The sequence below is a fragment of the Aptenodytes forsteri genome, unplaced genomic scaffold (assembly GCF_000699145.1).
Source record: "Aptenodytes forsteri isolate BGI_AS27 unplaced genomic scaffold, ASM69914v1 Scaffold15, whole genome shotgun sequence".
Taxonomy (NCBI): Eukaryota; Metazoa; Chordata; class Aves; order Sphenisciformes; family Spheniscidae; genus Aptenodytes; species Aptenodytes forsteri.
This window is the reverse complement of record NW_008795129.1, coordinates 23,533,749-23,547,808: the sequence shown is the minus strand read 5'-3', so window position 1 is coordinate 23,547,808 and position 14,060 is coordinate 23,533,749. Positions and strand designations below refer to the sequence as shown.

The following is a 14,060-nucleotide window of genomic DNA, read 5'->3' as shown; positions in this document are numbered from 1 at the left end:
GATTTGTCATTATTCAGCGCTGGCATTAATAACCTCCTGTTTAAAATTTCAGAATACATCTAACTGAATTTTTTTTTAGGAAACATTCAAATTCCCTGGCAGGATTTTTCCTGCATGTGAAAACAGGAGGTTAAAATTTACCTTTAATGTTCAGAGAATAATTAAAAATATCTTTGTATATTCAAACTATCAAAACAATTGATCTGGCAGGTCAAAAGCACAGGTGCTTTTGCAGGTCTTCGTCATACACACACCAGCCCAACCATTTCTCAGTATATCCTTGGGCTCTCCCCTTAGGTCTTCTTGGCCACCACTCTTTGCTCACAGCCAGAGGAACATCTACCCCCATCCCCAACATAGTTCGGGTGGAGTTTGTGCATTGCAGCTACTTTCATAAAATGATAGGGTTTCTATATCAGCAACTAAAAACTCTCTTGGCTTCTTATTCCTCATGTATAGCAATTCTGAAGCCACCAGCATGAAAGTGCTCCCTTATGTACGACATTTTCACACATGTGAATCAACCGGTAGAGATGCTAACGCCAGCTTTCAGAGATGGGATCTTTAAGTACCACTCAAAAAGCAAGGAGTCATTTACATCACACAGGCCATCAGCCACACCCAGTATCACATCTCAACCACTACAAATGTGGGCAGGATTCGAACCTGGAAGAAGAAACCTGGCTGACTGTTGGCTGAAACAGAGAATTTTTGTACCACCTGATCCTCCTCACCATTAGTAACCTCAGGATGCCGAAAGACCAAACTGCATCACAAATCCACACCAACAGCCCTTTATCCAAGCATGGCCTGTTGGATTGTTTTGTTTGTTTCTTCCACTATTAAGAATAATTTATTTTCAGTTCAGACAGGAACACATGGCTACAGGCAGCAGTTAAACCAACAGTTCTCATCTCTGAGATCTTGCAGGGGCAAAGACAAAAAGATAAACAGTGCCTATAATCCTACTGGCCTCTTGCAACGTGCGTCCCCCCCCGACCTGGGGGATGCACACATCAAAATCCAAACTCTCCATGATTTCTATGGGGTTTTTAAGAGGCTCTCAGACTTGCTCTTAAAGCAACAGAAGTCCTTTTCCTAGTGGCTTACAAAACTACAGCTATTTAACCCTCCCACTGCCACTTGCAAACGTAGATTGTTTCATCAAGGTCTATCTCACTCTTGAACGCTGACTTCGAAGGGCTGGAGGCTGGCATTTGCTGTGCTTATACACCAGAGTGTCTCCAGGTTCTCTAAAAGCTGCTACAATTCTTCCTCAGAGGAGCAGTAGTATCTCTCACCCTCTAGCACTCGATGAAACACATCCACGCAACTGCTTACTCTGCCCTGTCTACAGAAAAAAGACCACCAACAGCTGAAATTCGAGATGCCTCACCCAGTGCTAGAGCAGCACAGAGACCCTACTGATGAGCATTTTCAAAGTCAACTGGAGGATTCAGCATGGCACATTCAGTGACAGCCAGTGCCCTTTTTAAATCTGCATCAGCCCCCTGAACTGGGGCTCATCAGGAGCATCCATACCACCTTCTTTTAGAGACCTATTTCCGCGTAATCGCCTCAGTTTTCCCTTACACCCCTGGAAAGACTACAAGTAAGTGACTCAGGACAGGAGGCCAAGTTAGATGACTGAATTACCCACTGAGGATCCTTCATTAACAGATACCTGAGCAGATCAGCCTCCCAGTCCAGACACATAGGTTAACTGCTTAAAAGTTGGTAGTGTGAATGCCCACACTGATATCTGGCCTCGATTAAGTACAAAGATACTGGGGGAAATTAAAAAATATAGAGACTAGAGGAAGAAACAAACAGTGCCTAACTCACCCTCTTCCAAGGGAGATCAAAACAGGCTTCTCCATCCCAATCAGAACTCGGAAAGCTTCATTAAGGTTTGCATAGGTGAAGTTTTCTGCTGCGTCTCCGATAACTACGCAGTTTGGGTTTGCTTTATCAATCTCAGCAAATTCAGGGACAAGATCTACAGAAGGAGGAAAAAAAAAAATACACAAATCCCTTACCATTTCAGATCCCATCAGAACTGATGGTTTTCCCCAGATTTGTGTTTCGCTTCATTCATTCCCCAACACGTTAAAAAAAAAAAATCCAAGTCTGAATCAACTGTTCTTCAAACCCTTTCTATTCCTGCCCAGATCCTGCTATTCATATGTCCTACAACAAAGAGCAAAATAAACCATTTCCTACCCTTGCCTTAGCTCCCACCACCCATGTCTGTTATATCTCAGCTCGTTACATCCAGGCACCTAGACCTGAGGCAAACTCCTGGTTAGTTGAATGAAAATGTATAATAGCAAGGGCAGGATCCACCTCCTTTCTCCATACCCACACTCTACAGAAGACAACACTTTAAACTTAAAACCTCTGCCATGATAATAAAAACAATGTAATGCCCTGCACAAGACCTCACCTATCTCCTAGTCTCTGTGGTTAAGCAGGAGACTCCTCTGTGCACTTGCTGACCCCCAGCCCAACTCTGTGCCTTCACTGTACCACTGCCATAATTGAGACCTCGCTCATGCCAGACCACTAAGGTTTATTCCAGAGTCTCATGACTAAGGAAAAAGGTTTTCCCTGTAGGAAAAAAACAGCTGGGAGCTCTTCCCACCACGAGCTATGGGAATTCACTGCTCTGTCGCAAATGCCCACATCTTTCTGGGGTGTCCCCCTACATGTCCCAGCGTCTGCTGCAGCATTGTCCTACCGTTGTGCACAAGCAAGTGCGGCCTCAGGCTGCGCTCCTTCAAAATGCGGCAGGCTGCTGGTGCTGGGGCAGTGACTTCGGCCATGGAGATGTCAAAACCCATGCCCTGGAGCTTCTTCACGAACTTCTCCCTGGTCGCTTGGGTTTCGTTAGTGCAGAACCGCAGCTTCAGACCAGATGCTTTGATCCTGTTGAGTAAAAGCAGCAGAGGGGTTAACCAGACATAGAAAAGGAGCTAAGAGTATCAGCTTTGCTGTCCCACACCTAACTTGGATAATTACAATAAAAATGCAAAGAGGAAATGCCAGAACAGGAGCAGGATCCCCTACCGTGACCAAGACATACCTAAAATATATTGATTCTGGGCACTACAGCTGCAGCTTTCACGTGCAGGGCCCTTGCCATAGCATGTAACTGTCCTTCTGAAGCAGAGAGCTAAGCTGAACATGGCAGCACAGGCGATGCCCCCCATCTCCAGGATACCACAGTCTGTCAGGCACACACTCCCTCCACACACCAAAAACCCCCAAATACAGTTCCTTTTCTTTCAACCAGTCCATGGATGTAGACACACATGAACTGAAGGCACTGCACAGCCATGAGTACAGTACTCGGTGTGATACCCCTGGCTGTTAGCATTTTAACTTGGATTTTCACCGTTCCACTTACTGATCACCTGCTGCAGTGATCTGCTGGAGGTAACAGAAAGGCTTTGCACTTCTGCAGACTCCAGCTAAGAGGCCAGCTAGTTGCAACGATGCTTATATCAACACTGGGGTGGCTTCCGTTACATTTCTCATTTAATCTCTCGTAAAACACCTGTGCTGTTACTTGGTGGGTAATCCTGAAAAATAAGGTACTTCAACAGATTCATTAATAAATGTTTACAGGTAAATGGCTTCTCAAGGGAAGAAAACAGGGCCTCAAGTGCCCAGAGCCAAGGACATGGTTTCTGTGGAGCTGTACTCTGCAATCTCGTGCAAGTCCTCTGCCTCTGAGCGACTTTGTTTCCTGACCCAAGCTGCGGTGACCTACTGGGGATGTCATGAAAAGGCCTCTTCTCCAAGGATGAGTTGTCAGCCTTTTGGAGAACCAACATATTTCAAAGTGGCCATGGAAAATCAGAAGCATTGAAAACCTATCACAATTTTTTTTCAAATATTTGCCAAAGGGACTCCCAGTCACCTCCTCAAATACATTAAAATGCCAAACTTTTGTCAGTTTTAGTGTGAATTTGTACCTCATCATCTTTGAGGACCTGAGCTAATATGGGTTTAGACACCTAGGTAAGTTAGGGGCTAGGCTTATAAATTCTTATTAAAACATTATTACTTTTCTTTGTGTTAGGATGAAAAAGGACTTTTCTATTAGGAAAGCCCCTGCATTGATTCTCAAGACAACAAAACATGGTGGGTTCCTTTTCTAGGGAAGATGATCCCAATCGGTTGGTGTAAACACCGAAACCACCTCGAGGTAATGCATCCAATGACGCACTTTCCATCAAAGGATTCTTAGAAATCTGGTCCTGACCCAGAGAGCCCCTTTCGCTCATTAAAACTGCACGCCAGTGTCTTCTTCAATAACGCAGGTGATTCATTTCTTTCTTATTATTTGTCTTTCCTAATCATAGGTATGTGAATTATCAATTACACTTAGTGGTTAATTGCCCTTCATAAAGATAGCTTTTCTATTTTAAATTAGGCAGTTAATATATTGTAACTAATAGCATCCACTTGTACATTATAAATATATCTTCATTGATTGGAGCAGTGAATGTGAGATTCACTCACAAGTTAATGAAGCAATTGAGTGAAGAAGTGCAGGGTGTACCCAGGGAATAATTATTGTTAATGAATTATGATGTGACCTTCTCAGAACAATGAACAATTGGTGTGACAGTGGGATGACAGTATTCCACATCTGTTATTCGAAACACGGTTTCAGCTGTAGTTAAAAAGCAAAGCAGTGTAATTTGGATACATAACAAACTTTAATAGAGTGTGCCATGGTTAAAAAAATCTTATTCTAAATGCAAAGCCTATCTGCATACTCTTAGGAAAAAAATCCCATGATTCATGACTGCCTGGAAGCAGACATTTGTTGAATAAGAATCTATTCTTTCTCTTCCTAAAGGTCAACAACATGAATCCAGGAACAACACTAACCGTCTACTTGCACAAACAAATGTGCCCTCACAGGTCAGCTTGGTGAAAGCAGAGATTCAGTTTTTCCATACTACAAATTTCACTTCTCAGAATTTTAGACGAAAAACAGAGCTACACTTCTGAAAGGCATGGCCAAAGCAGAAGCAGTCTGGACACATCCTGGACTGCTTCATGCCTTCGTGGCCACCAGCAATTACCACCTCAACAAACAAGCTCAGTAAATGCGTAGTATCAGGTGAGGTCTACAAAGAGTTAGGCCAAGCTGGGCAGAAAATGGGAGTCCTCGGGTGAAACATGAAAAGGACTCTCAAAAATATCCTGGAACACTAAACAAAATAAAAATCATCAAGAACTCCAGAGAAGACTTATTTCTACAAAAATACCTTTTCAATGAAAAGCCTTTTCCTTCAAAGTTAGCATCTCTAAAAAGACCCTCTGCTAGCTCTCCGCCAAATCCTTGTACGATACAGTCACACTCACTGGTACGTGCATGATTATACACACACCAGGACGAATCCATCCCCCGATGCCCAGCACGGGGACCGTGAGCGGAGCCTGTGGACCAGCACGCATCGGCAAACAACTGTTAACTTGGAGCTTAAATAATCAGTGGGAGCTTTTAACAACAGTTCTCCACGGGGGAAAATCCTGGCTCCACTCGTGTTTACAGCAAAACTCTCCTTCAGTTTTCACGGTCAGGTTTGGCATAGGGAGGAACTAAAAGAGACGGCTTGAAGATCTCTGTCTGACGGAGGCAAGATGCTTTGCACAGCGAGTCAATACTGCACTGGGGGCACTGCTGCTAAGCTGGCCAGCTTAATGGGAAACCTTGAACTATTGAGCTGACCCAGCCACCAGTGTTCACATTTTAAGAAGCACGTGCAGAGCAAGTTACTGCAATTTCTAGTTCCAGCAAGTGTGAGGATGTTAGGAGAAGAATAAAGAACAAAATTTGTAATGTGATGCCTTATAAGATAAAGAGCAAGGGATTAGGTACCTGCAAGCACAGAAGAATGAGGCAACAGCAGATTAAATACACCACACGATTTTATCAAGATCTCCAGTGTATTAACAGATTTACCAGCATCTATATTACAGAAGCGCAGGCACACCCAGGAAACCCAGTCAATCAGGGCTTCAGCTGACTTTCATACATTGTGGCTGTGATAAAGATCCCAGTCAGATTCCAGAAGCACCAGAAATCGATCCTGATTAGAGCACAAGCCAAGTACACAGACAGGCAGCACTGTGCTGCACGCTGCGGGGACTCTGCATGGGCCGGGTAGCTGCGGACATCTGGAGGCCACCTCTCGCTCCCCGTTCAGGTCCATCAGCAGGCTCACCGTCAGACAAATCCGCTCCATTTCCAACACGACTGCTTACACCACTCCTAATGCCCACGGGCAGGAATGGGGGGAACTTGAACTTCACCTACGTGCGGGGAGCTAGGCATGAAGGGAGAGCAGCTTCTGACCTTTCGGGGTGTCACAAATGGCAAACTCAGCTAAAAGCATCTCTGCACCAAAAGAAACTTCTCGGAGCCCCTCTCAGAGGGGACGGCAGACCGTGTAGGGCAGCAGGGAGCCGTCGAAAAGTCCAACTGCACCCCTCCTGTGCGCCGCACAGGCTCTCCTGCCAGCACTGGCTGCCCGGGGAGCTGCCATGGCACACAGGCAAGGAACACAAGCAAAGGAACAAGTCACAGAAGAAACTTCCAGAAGAAGATGTTTCCAGAAGAAACATCTGCAGACAGATGAGCACCAAACTAACACACCAACAGGTGCGTAAGGAGACTTTTTCTAAGCCTTACCAGAGGGGGCATTTAAACCCACTCCAGACCGAAAGAAGCACTCAGTCGCCCAAACAATCCCTAAATGTAGAACCGGGGCACCCACCCGATCTGGGCATGCCGTGAGCACACATATATGGGAGAGATAGAAATGAGGTTTTTAATTTCAGCCCTGAGCTGCCCCTCACGCTACGCCAGCTCTTTGAACTGACCTTTACCTCGTTCTGCTGGAGCAGGACACGACGCTGAGTGACAATGTCCCACAATGCAATTACCGTGCGTCAGATGAGCCGGTCCCTTACAAATCACCTCGAACTTTACACATCTGCTGGCTGTCAGCATCTGCCAGGTTCACTCACCCGAAAATAATGAAAAAACTCTCATTATTGTTCTATAACAGGTAAAGTGTTAGGACAATTATTAGACATCCTGACTGACCTTGTGCAGACTTAACCAACTGCCCTTGCCAACCTTTACGGGCAGCCTTTGGGCATATAAAACAAAAACTTTTGTGTTCTTTTAGATGATGTAAAGGTTGCGACACCGGTAAGAAAAGAAATGGCCTCGGGATCTAGGCTGGAAGCCATCACTCCTTAAATTCACACTGTCCTGCACATGGCAGAAACAATTAAGGACACAGTATAAGGCTAAACTTCAGACTTTGACCACACTCTTTTGCAATGAAGGCTTTTCCTAACACGGGAGCAGAAGGAAAGTCCTGCCTGCAGCCAGCAGGTCCTGTGCAGATGGGCAGGGGGACAGAAAGCAAAACCCTGGAAGAGGCAACAATCCTGAGCTTGGCGACTGCCCAGTGTCAACTTCAAAGGGGTTTGGAAGAGCGCTGGTTATGAGACTTCCAGAAGTGGCTTTTTATCCTGCTTTTGGTTTTTCAGTGTTTTTTTTTTTTTATTTAAAAGAAAAGAAAGTGTACTAAGCACTTATGCTATTTGACTCTTTTGCATCAGTGGACGAATACCAGTGTGCTTCAGCGTAAACTTGCCAGCACTCTAATACCATCTCTGAAACATGGGGAAATAACAGTACCAGAGAGTTATCTACCTGCAACTAAACAATACAGTAAAATGAGGACTTGTGCAGCAATGCTGTCCTCCCACCTGGGCAGGGCTAACATTCACTTATTGCCCTCTGCAAGGGACAGGGTGCTGGTGCTACAGGTAGAACATCTCCTGTCAAGAGGAGATGAAACCGAGCCAAGAAGAAACTGAGCATAATGGTCAAAAGTAGAAATGACCTGCCTGGTTTCAAGGTCAATACAAAAGAGTTTGAAAAGAGCAGAAATTTATACCACTTCTTTAGCCTGCCTGGCTGATGGAGAACCATGGCGCATGATGTGGTTTTAGCCAGCATCTAAAAAACACACTCAAAATGACAAATTAAAATGGGTTTTGCAACAAGAGATCAGTACTAGTCCTCAACAGCCTGCATAACGGTGGGTAAAATCTCATCCAGACCACAAAATGGTGAATGATCAGGACAAAAGGAGGTATCAAAATCTTCTGTGCCTTCAGACACTGCTGACTAGCAGGCGATGGGATGTTTTTTCATCGCCCACAAAAGCCTTCCTGGCTGGCTCTGCCACTGCTGGGGAGTAATTCACCTAGCAAGTCACACACTGCTCTACACAGAAGGCAAAAACCCTCTTCTAGCCCCTGTGATGAACAGGGTACATCTTGAAGTGTCAGATTACGTTACATTTATCAATTAATGCAAATCCCGAGCCTGGTCTTGCAGGCTTTTCCTAGGAGAGCCTCCGCCTGCCAGAGCAAGACGCACACCTGAGAAGAGGATCCAGAAGGGTTTTCCGGCTCAGCGCTGGCTGAAAGCGATAACCCCTTCTGGGGTCCAGCTGTGGAAATGCCTGTGTGGGGGCAGTACGTTCACTCTGCTTTATGTGTCCTCTGCTTAAAAAGTGTATTTGTGGTGATAGTGTATTATACTTTCTCCGCGAAATCTGCATTCATGCTATTTAGTGGCTATTTCAGCAGCATTTTTCATCTTTAATTTCAGCTTCTGAAATAACACCAAGCAAAATCATGATTTCAAAAGTCTGAAGGAGGCCAGCTGTAAAGCCTTTGTCTATCCTTAGTTCATTTGGCCGGTTTTTACAGCACAAGCCTCTCCCAATTCCACAAAAACACTGAACTTCCCAGTGTTTTACTCGGCGGGTGCGATGAGATCAGAGGAGTGTGGTTGAAACCCCACGCATGCTCCTGTGATACAGAGACCTTGGCTTGCTTTCTGGTTGTTCCTTCTCTATCCCGGTGTCCAAACCTTTCCGTTCCTCTGATTTCTTCCATCCTCACAGTATGTCCAAACTGCTTAAATCTTGCTGTCGCATCTCTGATGCTACTTTTGTCCCCTGATCTCCTGGTGTTTTCATTCACTGATGTCCTGTCATTGGTCCTGAGTACAGCCAAGCTCATTAAAACTCCCATTCTCTGGTGGTCCAGCTTTCTGCTCCATATAGCAAGGCTGGCCTGACAAATCCTTACGTACGGCACTTTTTGGCCCCACTCCCCCTTGCACTCTTGTGTCTGAAACTCATCTCTACATCTGCTACCTCACGAGCACAATTTCCTCTCCAGTCCCATATGGCTCACCTCTCTCTCTCTATAGAAGTAGGTAATTTGGAGGGAATCCAAAGGAGAGATTACAAAAGAGATTAAAAAATAGGAGGGCATTACCTTTGAACAGGAATGAAGGCAGATTAATAGGCATATATGAAAGAGTCACAAGAAAAGAGGCCAATGTTATTTAAGGGTGGGCAAGGGTGAAATAAGAAAGGTTACCATTATAAAACTAAAGACTCTGGAAACACCACTTTGAGACACCGTTTGACAGCAAGAACTGAAAAATCACTAAATTCTAGTTCAAAGTAAACTTTAAAAACCTACCAATGCCATTATTTAGGTATTTCAATAATTCGGAATTTTTCAGAGGTAGAAATAAATACTGAAAGTTGTACATCAAAACAAAGACAAAGTCTACCTTGTCCTGAATTCTCTACAAAGGCTGCCTCTCCCTGACCACTGAATACAGCTGGATACCGGAATTACTGAACAAATTACCTGATACCACAAATCATATTCCACCTGCCTGAACAGAAGGGTAGACAACAAATTTGTCTGCAGATTTGTAGACAACAATATGCCACAACAGTGAAATCTAGACTTAAGTATTTAATAAAAATAATACATGCTTTTAAAGTGAATCTGCAGAAAGGAAGCACAAAGCAGAATATAAGAAAAATCTTTCTGGTCCATTACGTTCAGTAACAAGATGCATTTAATCGCTGCAGATTACCAAATTAGCTTAAAGTATTACATCTAGCAGTCCCAGACTTTAACTACACTGCAGGAACTGAATCAGAGCTTCTCACCTCGTCTTGTAGTGGCTGGCTGATTGTTGTAGCGCAGCAACACAATACCGAGTATGATTCAAACGTATGGGTGTATTTTGTAACAAAAGTAAACTCTGGTAGACTTTAAATACTTGGTAAGTCTCCATTTTGGAGCTGTCAAGAAAAAAAATCTGAACTTTGGGAATTCAGTTAGCATGAACAGGTTTGGAATATATTTATTTGCATTAAGCAAAACATTTTATGGACAATATAATGAATCATAATCCAACAGCTTTCATTCTGTGCTAAAAGCAGTTGCTTGCCTCTGAAGCTACTAATTATTCCATTAAAATTTCAGTCAAAACCAAGTTATCTTTGTCACGGTCAAATTCTTTGTATACAAACAGCACCTGTTTGTAAATAATGAATTCTGTTTCTCAGAAAAAGAAAGTAAATTGCCAAAAGGTTTCATTTAGCCTATTTTATAGAGAAAGAATTCACTCTCACGTGCTCTGCTTACTTACTTTAGAAAGTACCATAGCTCAAAGACCAAGCTGCGTTCCAACAAAGTTACTGTGATTTTAATCTGGAAGCAATTGACAAATAATTCCAGCGCAAATTCCTGCAAAGTCAGCACGGAATCTGAATGGCGATACTGCTGAGGATATGCAAAGAATCAGGCTCGATTCTAAGATTCCAGAATGAATTCACCAAACATGAAAGATGATGGGGGAAAAAAAATTACTACCGCAGTGGTAAACCGAGACAAGTCTCAAGTTCTAAAGCACAGAACAAGGTAAAGTGCTGCTCATCCACTTCAGGGATTAATCAGTATTTATACAAACCAGTGGACGAACAAGTACTGTTAGGTAGTAGGTATCACTGTACTATCTTCCAGTATTCTTTATTGGTAAATATTTGTATGGCACATAATCGTGCTGATGGACAGTAAGTAGTTCAAGACCCGAGAGGTTAATGATGTTTAAATTCCTAAAGTGTAAGCACTTACTCATGCAATTTGTGTAGACAGCACTTGGAGTACCCACAACTTCAGGGACACAGATCTTTTTAAAAAAAAAATGAACATTGCTGATTAGGAAAGCAAATACAAGTTAGGAAGGTCCACTGCTCTCAGAAAACCGAGGCCATGGCTAATGTTACAGACTAGAGTGGAGCTGTGACAACTCTGCACCCACTGAGGATCAATTCCTGGATCTCATTCTGGCTCTGCCAGTGAACAGCAACATGACAATACAGAACTGCTTCATCTTTTTGTGTCTCTGCTGCTTCAGAAAGGGCAGGTGACACCTACCCTTCTTTGGGATCCATGGGTAAAAAGTGCAAAGAGAGTTAAGCGCAAAGACAAATGAACAGATATTTACACAAGAGTTTGTATAGTTTATTTGAAAGTTTCTTTCTAGGAGGAACAACTCCTTTGCTATCACATGTCCTGAAGGCATAGCAAGCCTTGAAACTTTGAACATCTGCACAGACTGTGCTAAGCCATGCGCCAGTTATCTTCTGTGACAACAAAGATTTCCTACTCCTTGTCGCGCACACACTTTCAGATGGCTCTTTGTAAACTCACAACGGTCCCACCCAAAACCCCGCACGCTGAATTGCTTTACGGTTCCAGTTCCGCTTGTTCTCCTCGCAATCTTCGCCTTGTTAGACTCTCCAGGTATTTTATTTTAACACGACTGTCCAGCTGCTCCACAGCCTCCCTGCTCCCCAGATTTCCGTTGCTCTTTTAAAGGACTCTGTAGAAAGTTGTGCTAACAGATGCACTATACTGGCCAAACAACAGGATGTTGTAAATGTCCAACTACTGTGTGCTTTTCATATGGATATGCTAATGGACATGCTATCAGCACACAGCTGTAAATGCAAATAACAGAGCACAGGCTGAGCATCTTTTATGGATGTTTAACCACCTTCTGCCTTGTAAGAGACCAGCTCCCTGCTATTTGTAAGATAAAAAGTGAATAGCTCACCTCATGTCAATGCTGTGTAAATCAATTAAGACAATAACAGCACAGTACAGAGGCACTGTTAAGGCTGGCTCCAGAAGAAGCCTTTAAGTCACCGATGGGCTTTCTGATCTTGTCCATGGGCTTTCTGATCTGCTCCACGGCGTCTGCCAGTTAACCACACACACTCGGAAGAGATGTGTTTTATTTAACTCTGGTATAGGGATTTTTTTAAAACAACAACAAACGTATGCCACAGTAAACTAAACAATCAAGAAATGTTGTGGGTTAAAAGTTTTAAAGGGCCACATTATCTTACCAAGTTGTTTTTGGATTTTCTAGTCATCCCCGACTCCAATATACCCACCTAAAGTTAACAATAACAGTCCCCGGGTGGATTTAATGACCTTCCTGGCACCCTGGCTTCTGGGTTAAACCAGAGGTACCAATGCCCTTAGGCATATGGGTGCCTGTCTGCCACAGTCCAGCCGAGTAACAAGAAGGATCCGGATTCACCTTATCATTACTTGAGCGCAGAAGGTCTGCTCTGTACAACAAATACTTCTGTGGTTCATCCTTTCAGCCTCCGATTCACCAATTTGCTTTCAGTGCATACTGAATCCTAAGATATTTCACAGGTAAAATTTATCAAAGATGCAGGTACATTAGCAATAAATAAAACATTTCCAGTTGTAATGCTTAGTGTTTCATCACAAGGTATACCAACTTGAATAGTGACTACTGATGCTTTCCTCAGGAGGGTCTCTATGGCACTGGGGAGTGTGTTACTGAATGTCATCTTGGTCAGGACGTTTCAGTATCCATCAGCTTCTTTGGTCATTTTTCTGCTCCATTTGACTGTACTAGCTAAAAGCAAACAAACAAGAGAGAACCACCCCCCTGCAGCCATCATAAATATAAAACAGACCAAATTCTGCTGAGAGAAATTACATTGCTACTCTCTCAAATGCTAACTCAAATAACTGCATTGCAGAATTTGGCTGAAAACAAGAAAAATAATGCAGCAAATATAGTTTTAAGGAGTTGAAATAGATTCAGTCATATGAAACCAACCGCAAATGAAAATGTTTACTTATTATTTTTATTGGTGTGTACTGTATGTTGTTACACAAAGTTAATTGCTGTAATGGTGTGGGAGATGATGTAGCAAGACAGTCTGAAGAGAACAGGTCAGCTGTCATATTATGAGAGTCCATATCTGTAGTATGAATTATCAAAATGGTATTTAAGACTCCTATTGGACATATATATGCACTCAAAGACTTTGGACATCCCTTTTAGCAAAAGATCATATCAATTTGATTAGTTATAAAGTTCCTAGCTATCTGCAATTATGACTTTTTAATTGATACAAAAAAGAACCAATTAAAAAAAGAGCTGCTTTTAGCTTTAATCCATGTGCTTGAAACCACCCAGCTGTACTATGACACAGACACAAATATTAATGACCAACTGGCAATAGAATAATGAGTCAATAAAGATTTTAAATGGTGTGAGCTAGAACAATTACCAACCTAATAGGCAGATAAATAAGGCTACTTGACTTTACCCAAGGAAAATGATTATTCTTAACCACTTACATTGAATGACCTCAGGAAAATGTTTTGAGTTTTCTTCCCTCCTGGCACTTTTCCATACTCCCTTCTGCTGTCCCCCCCCCCCCCCCCCCCTCCCACCGCTTCTCCATTGCTTATTGATATGAAACTCCTCAGAGCCCACACGTGCTAAAAACAACCATCACGTTCCCAGCACACTCTCTAGGAAACAAGCCTCATGCACGGAGCTGCAGAGAAGCCCACAGACATTTCTAATATTTCAAGAGAAAGCCTGTAATATCTTACATTTAGCCCAAGGACAGAGTTTTACTGTTGTTTCATCAGCATATTTCTGACATTGCTATAAGTTAAATCGCAGATTATGTTGCCTCCATACGGTAGGTTTCAGCAACGCAGTGACAAAACTTATTAAATAACAGCCTGCAACCCCACAGAAAATAAAGTTTAAAAACCTAAGA

General features: G+C 43.1%; 1 protein-coding gene across 1 annotated transcript in view; it reads right to left on the bottom strand.

Annotated features, from left to right (window-relative positions):
• The window catches only part of LHPP (phospholysine phosphohistidine inorganic pyrophosphate phosphatase), an 88,177-nt gene extending 75,333 nt beyond the window's left edge, over positions 1 to 12,844 (bottom strand). The window contains 7 exon segments of the mRNA XM_019471668.1: positions 1,846 to 1,999; positions 2,741 to 2,928; positions 11,720 to 11,806; positions 11,808 to 11,933; positions 12,050 to 12,090; positions 12,092 to 12,647; positions 12,753 to 12,844. Coding sequence (XP_019327213.1) covers positions 1,846 to 1,999; positions 2,741 to 2,928; positions 11,720 to 11,806; positions 11,808 to 11,933; positions 12,050 to 12,090; positions 12,092 to 12,166 — 671 coding nt within the window. The 5' untranslated portion in view covers positions 12,167 to 12,647; positions 12,753 to 12,844.
• Between the last annotated feature and the right edge of the window lie 1,216 nt (positions 12,845 to 14,060).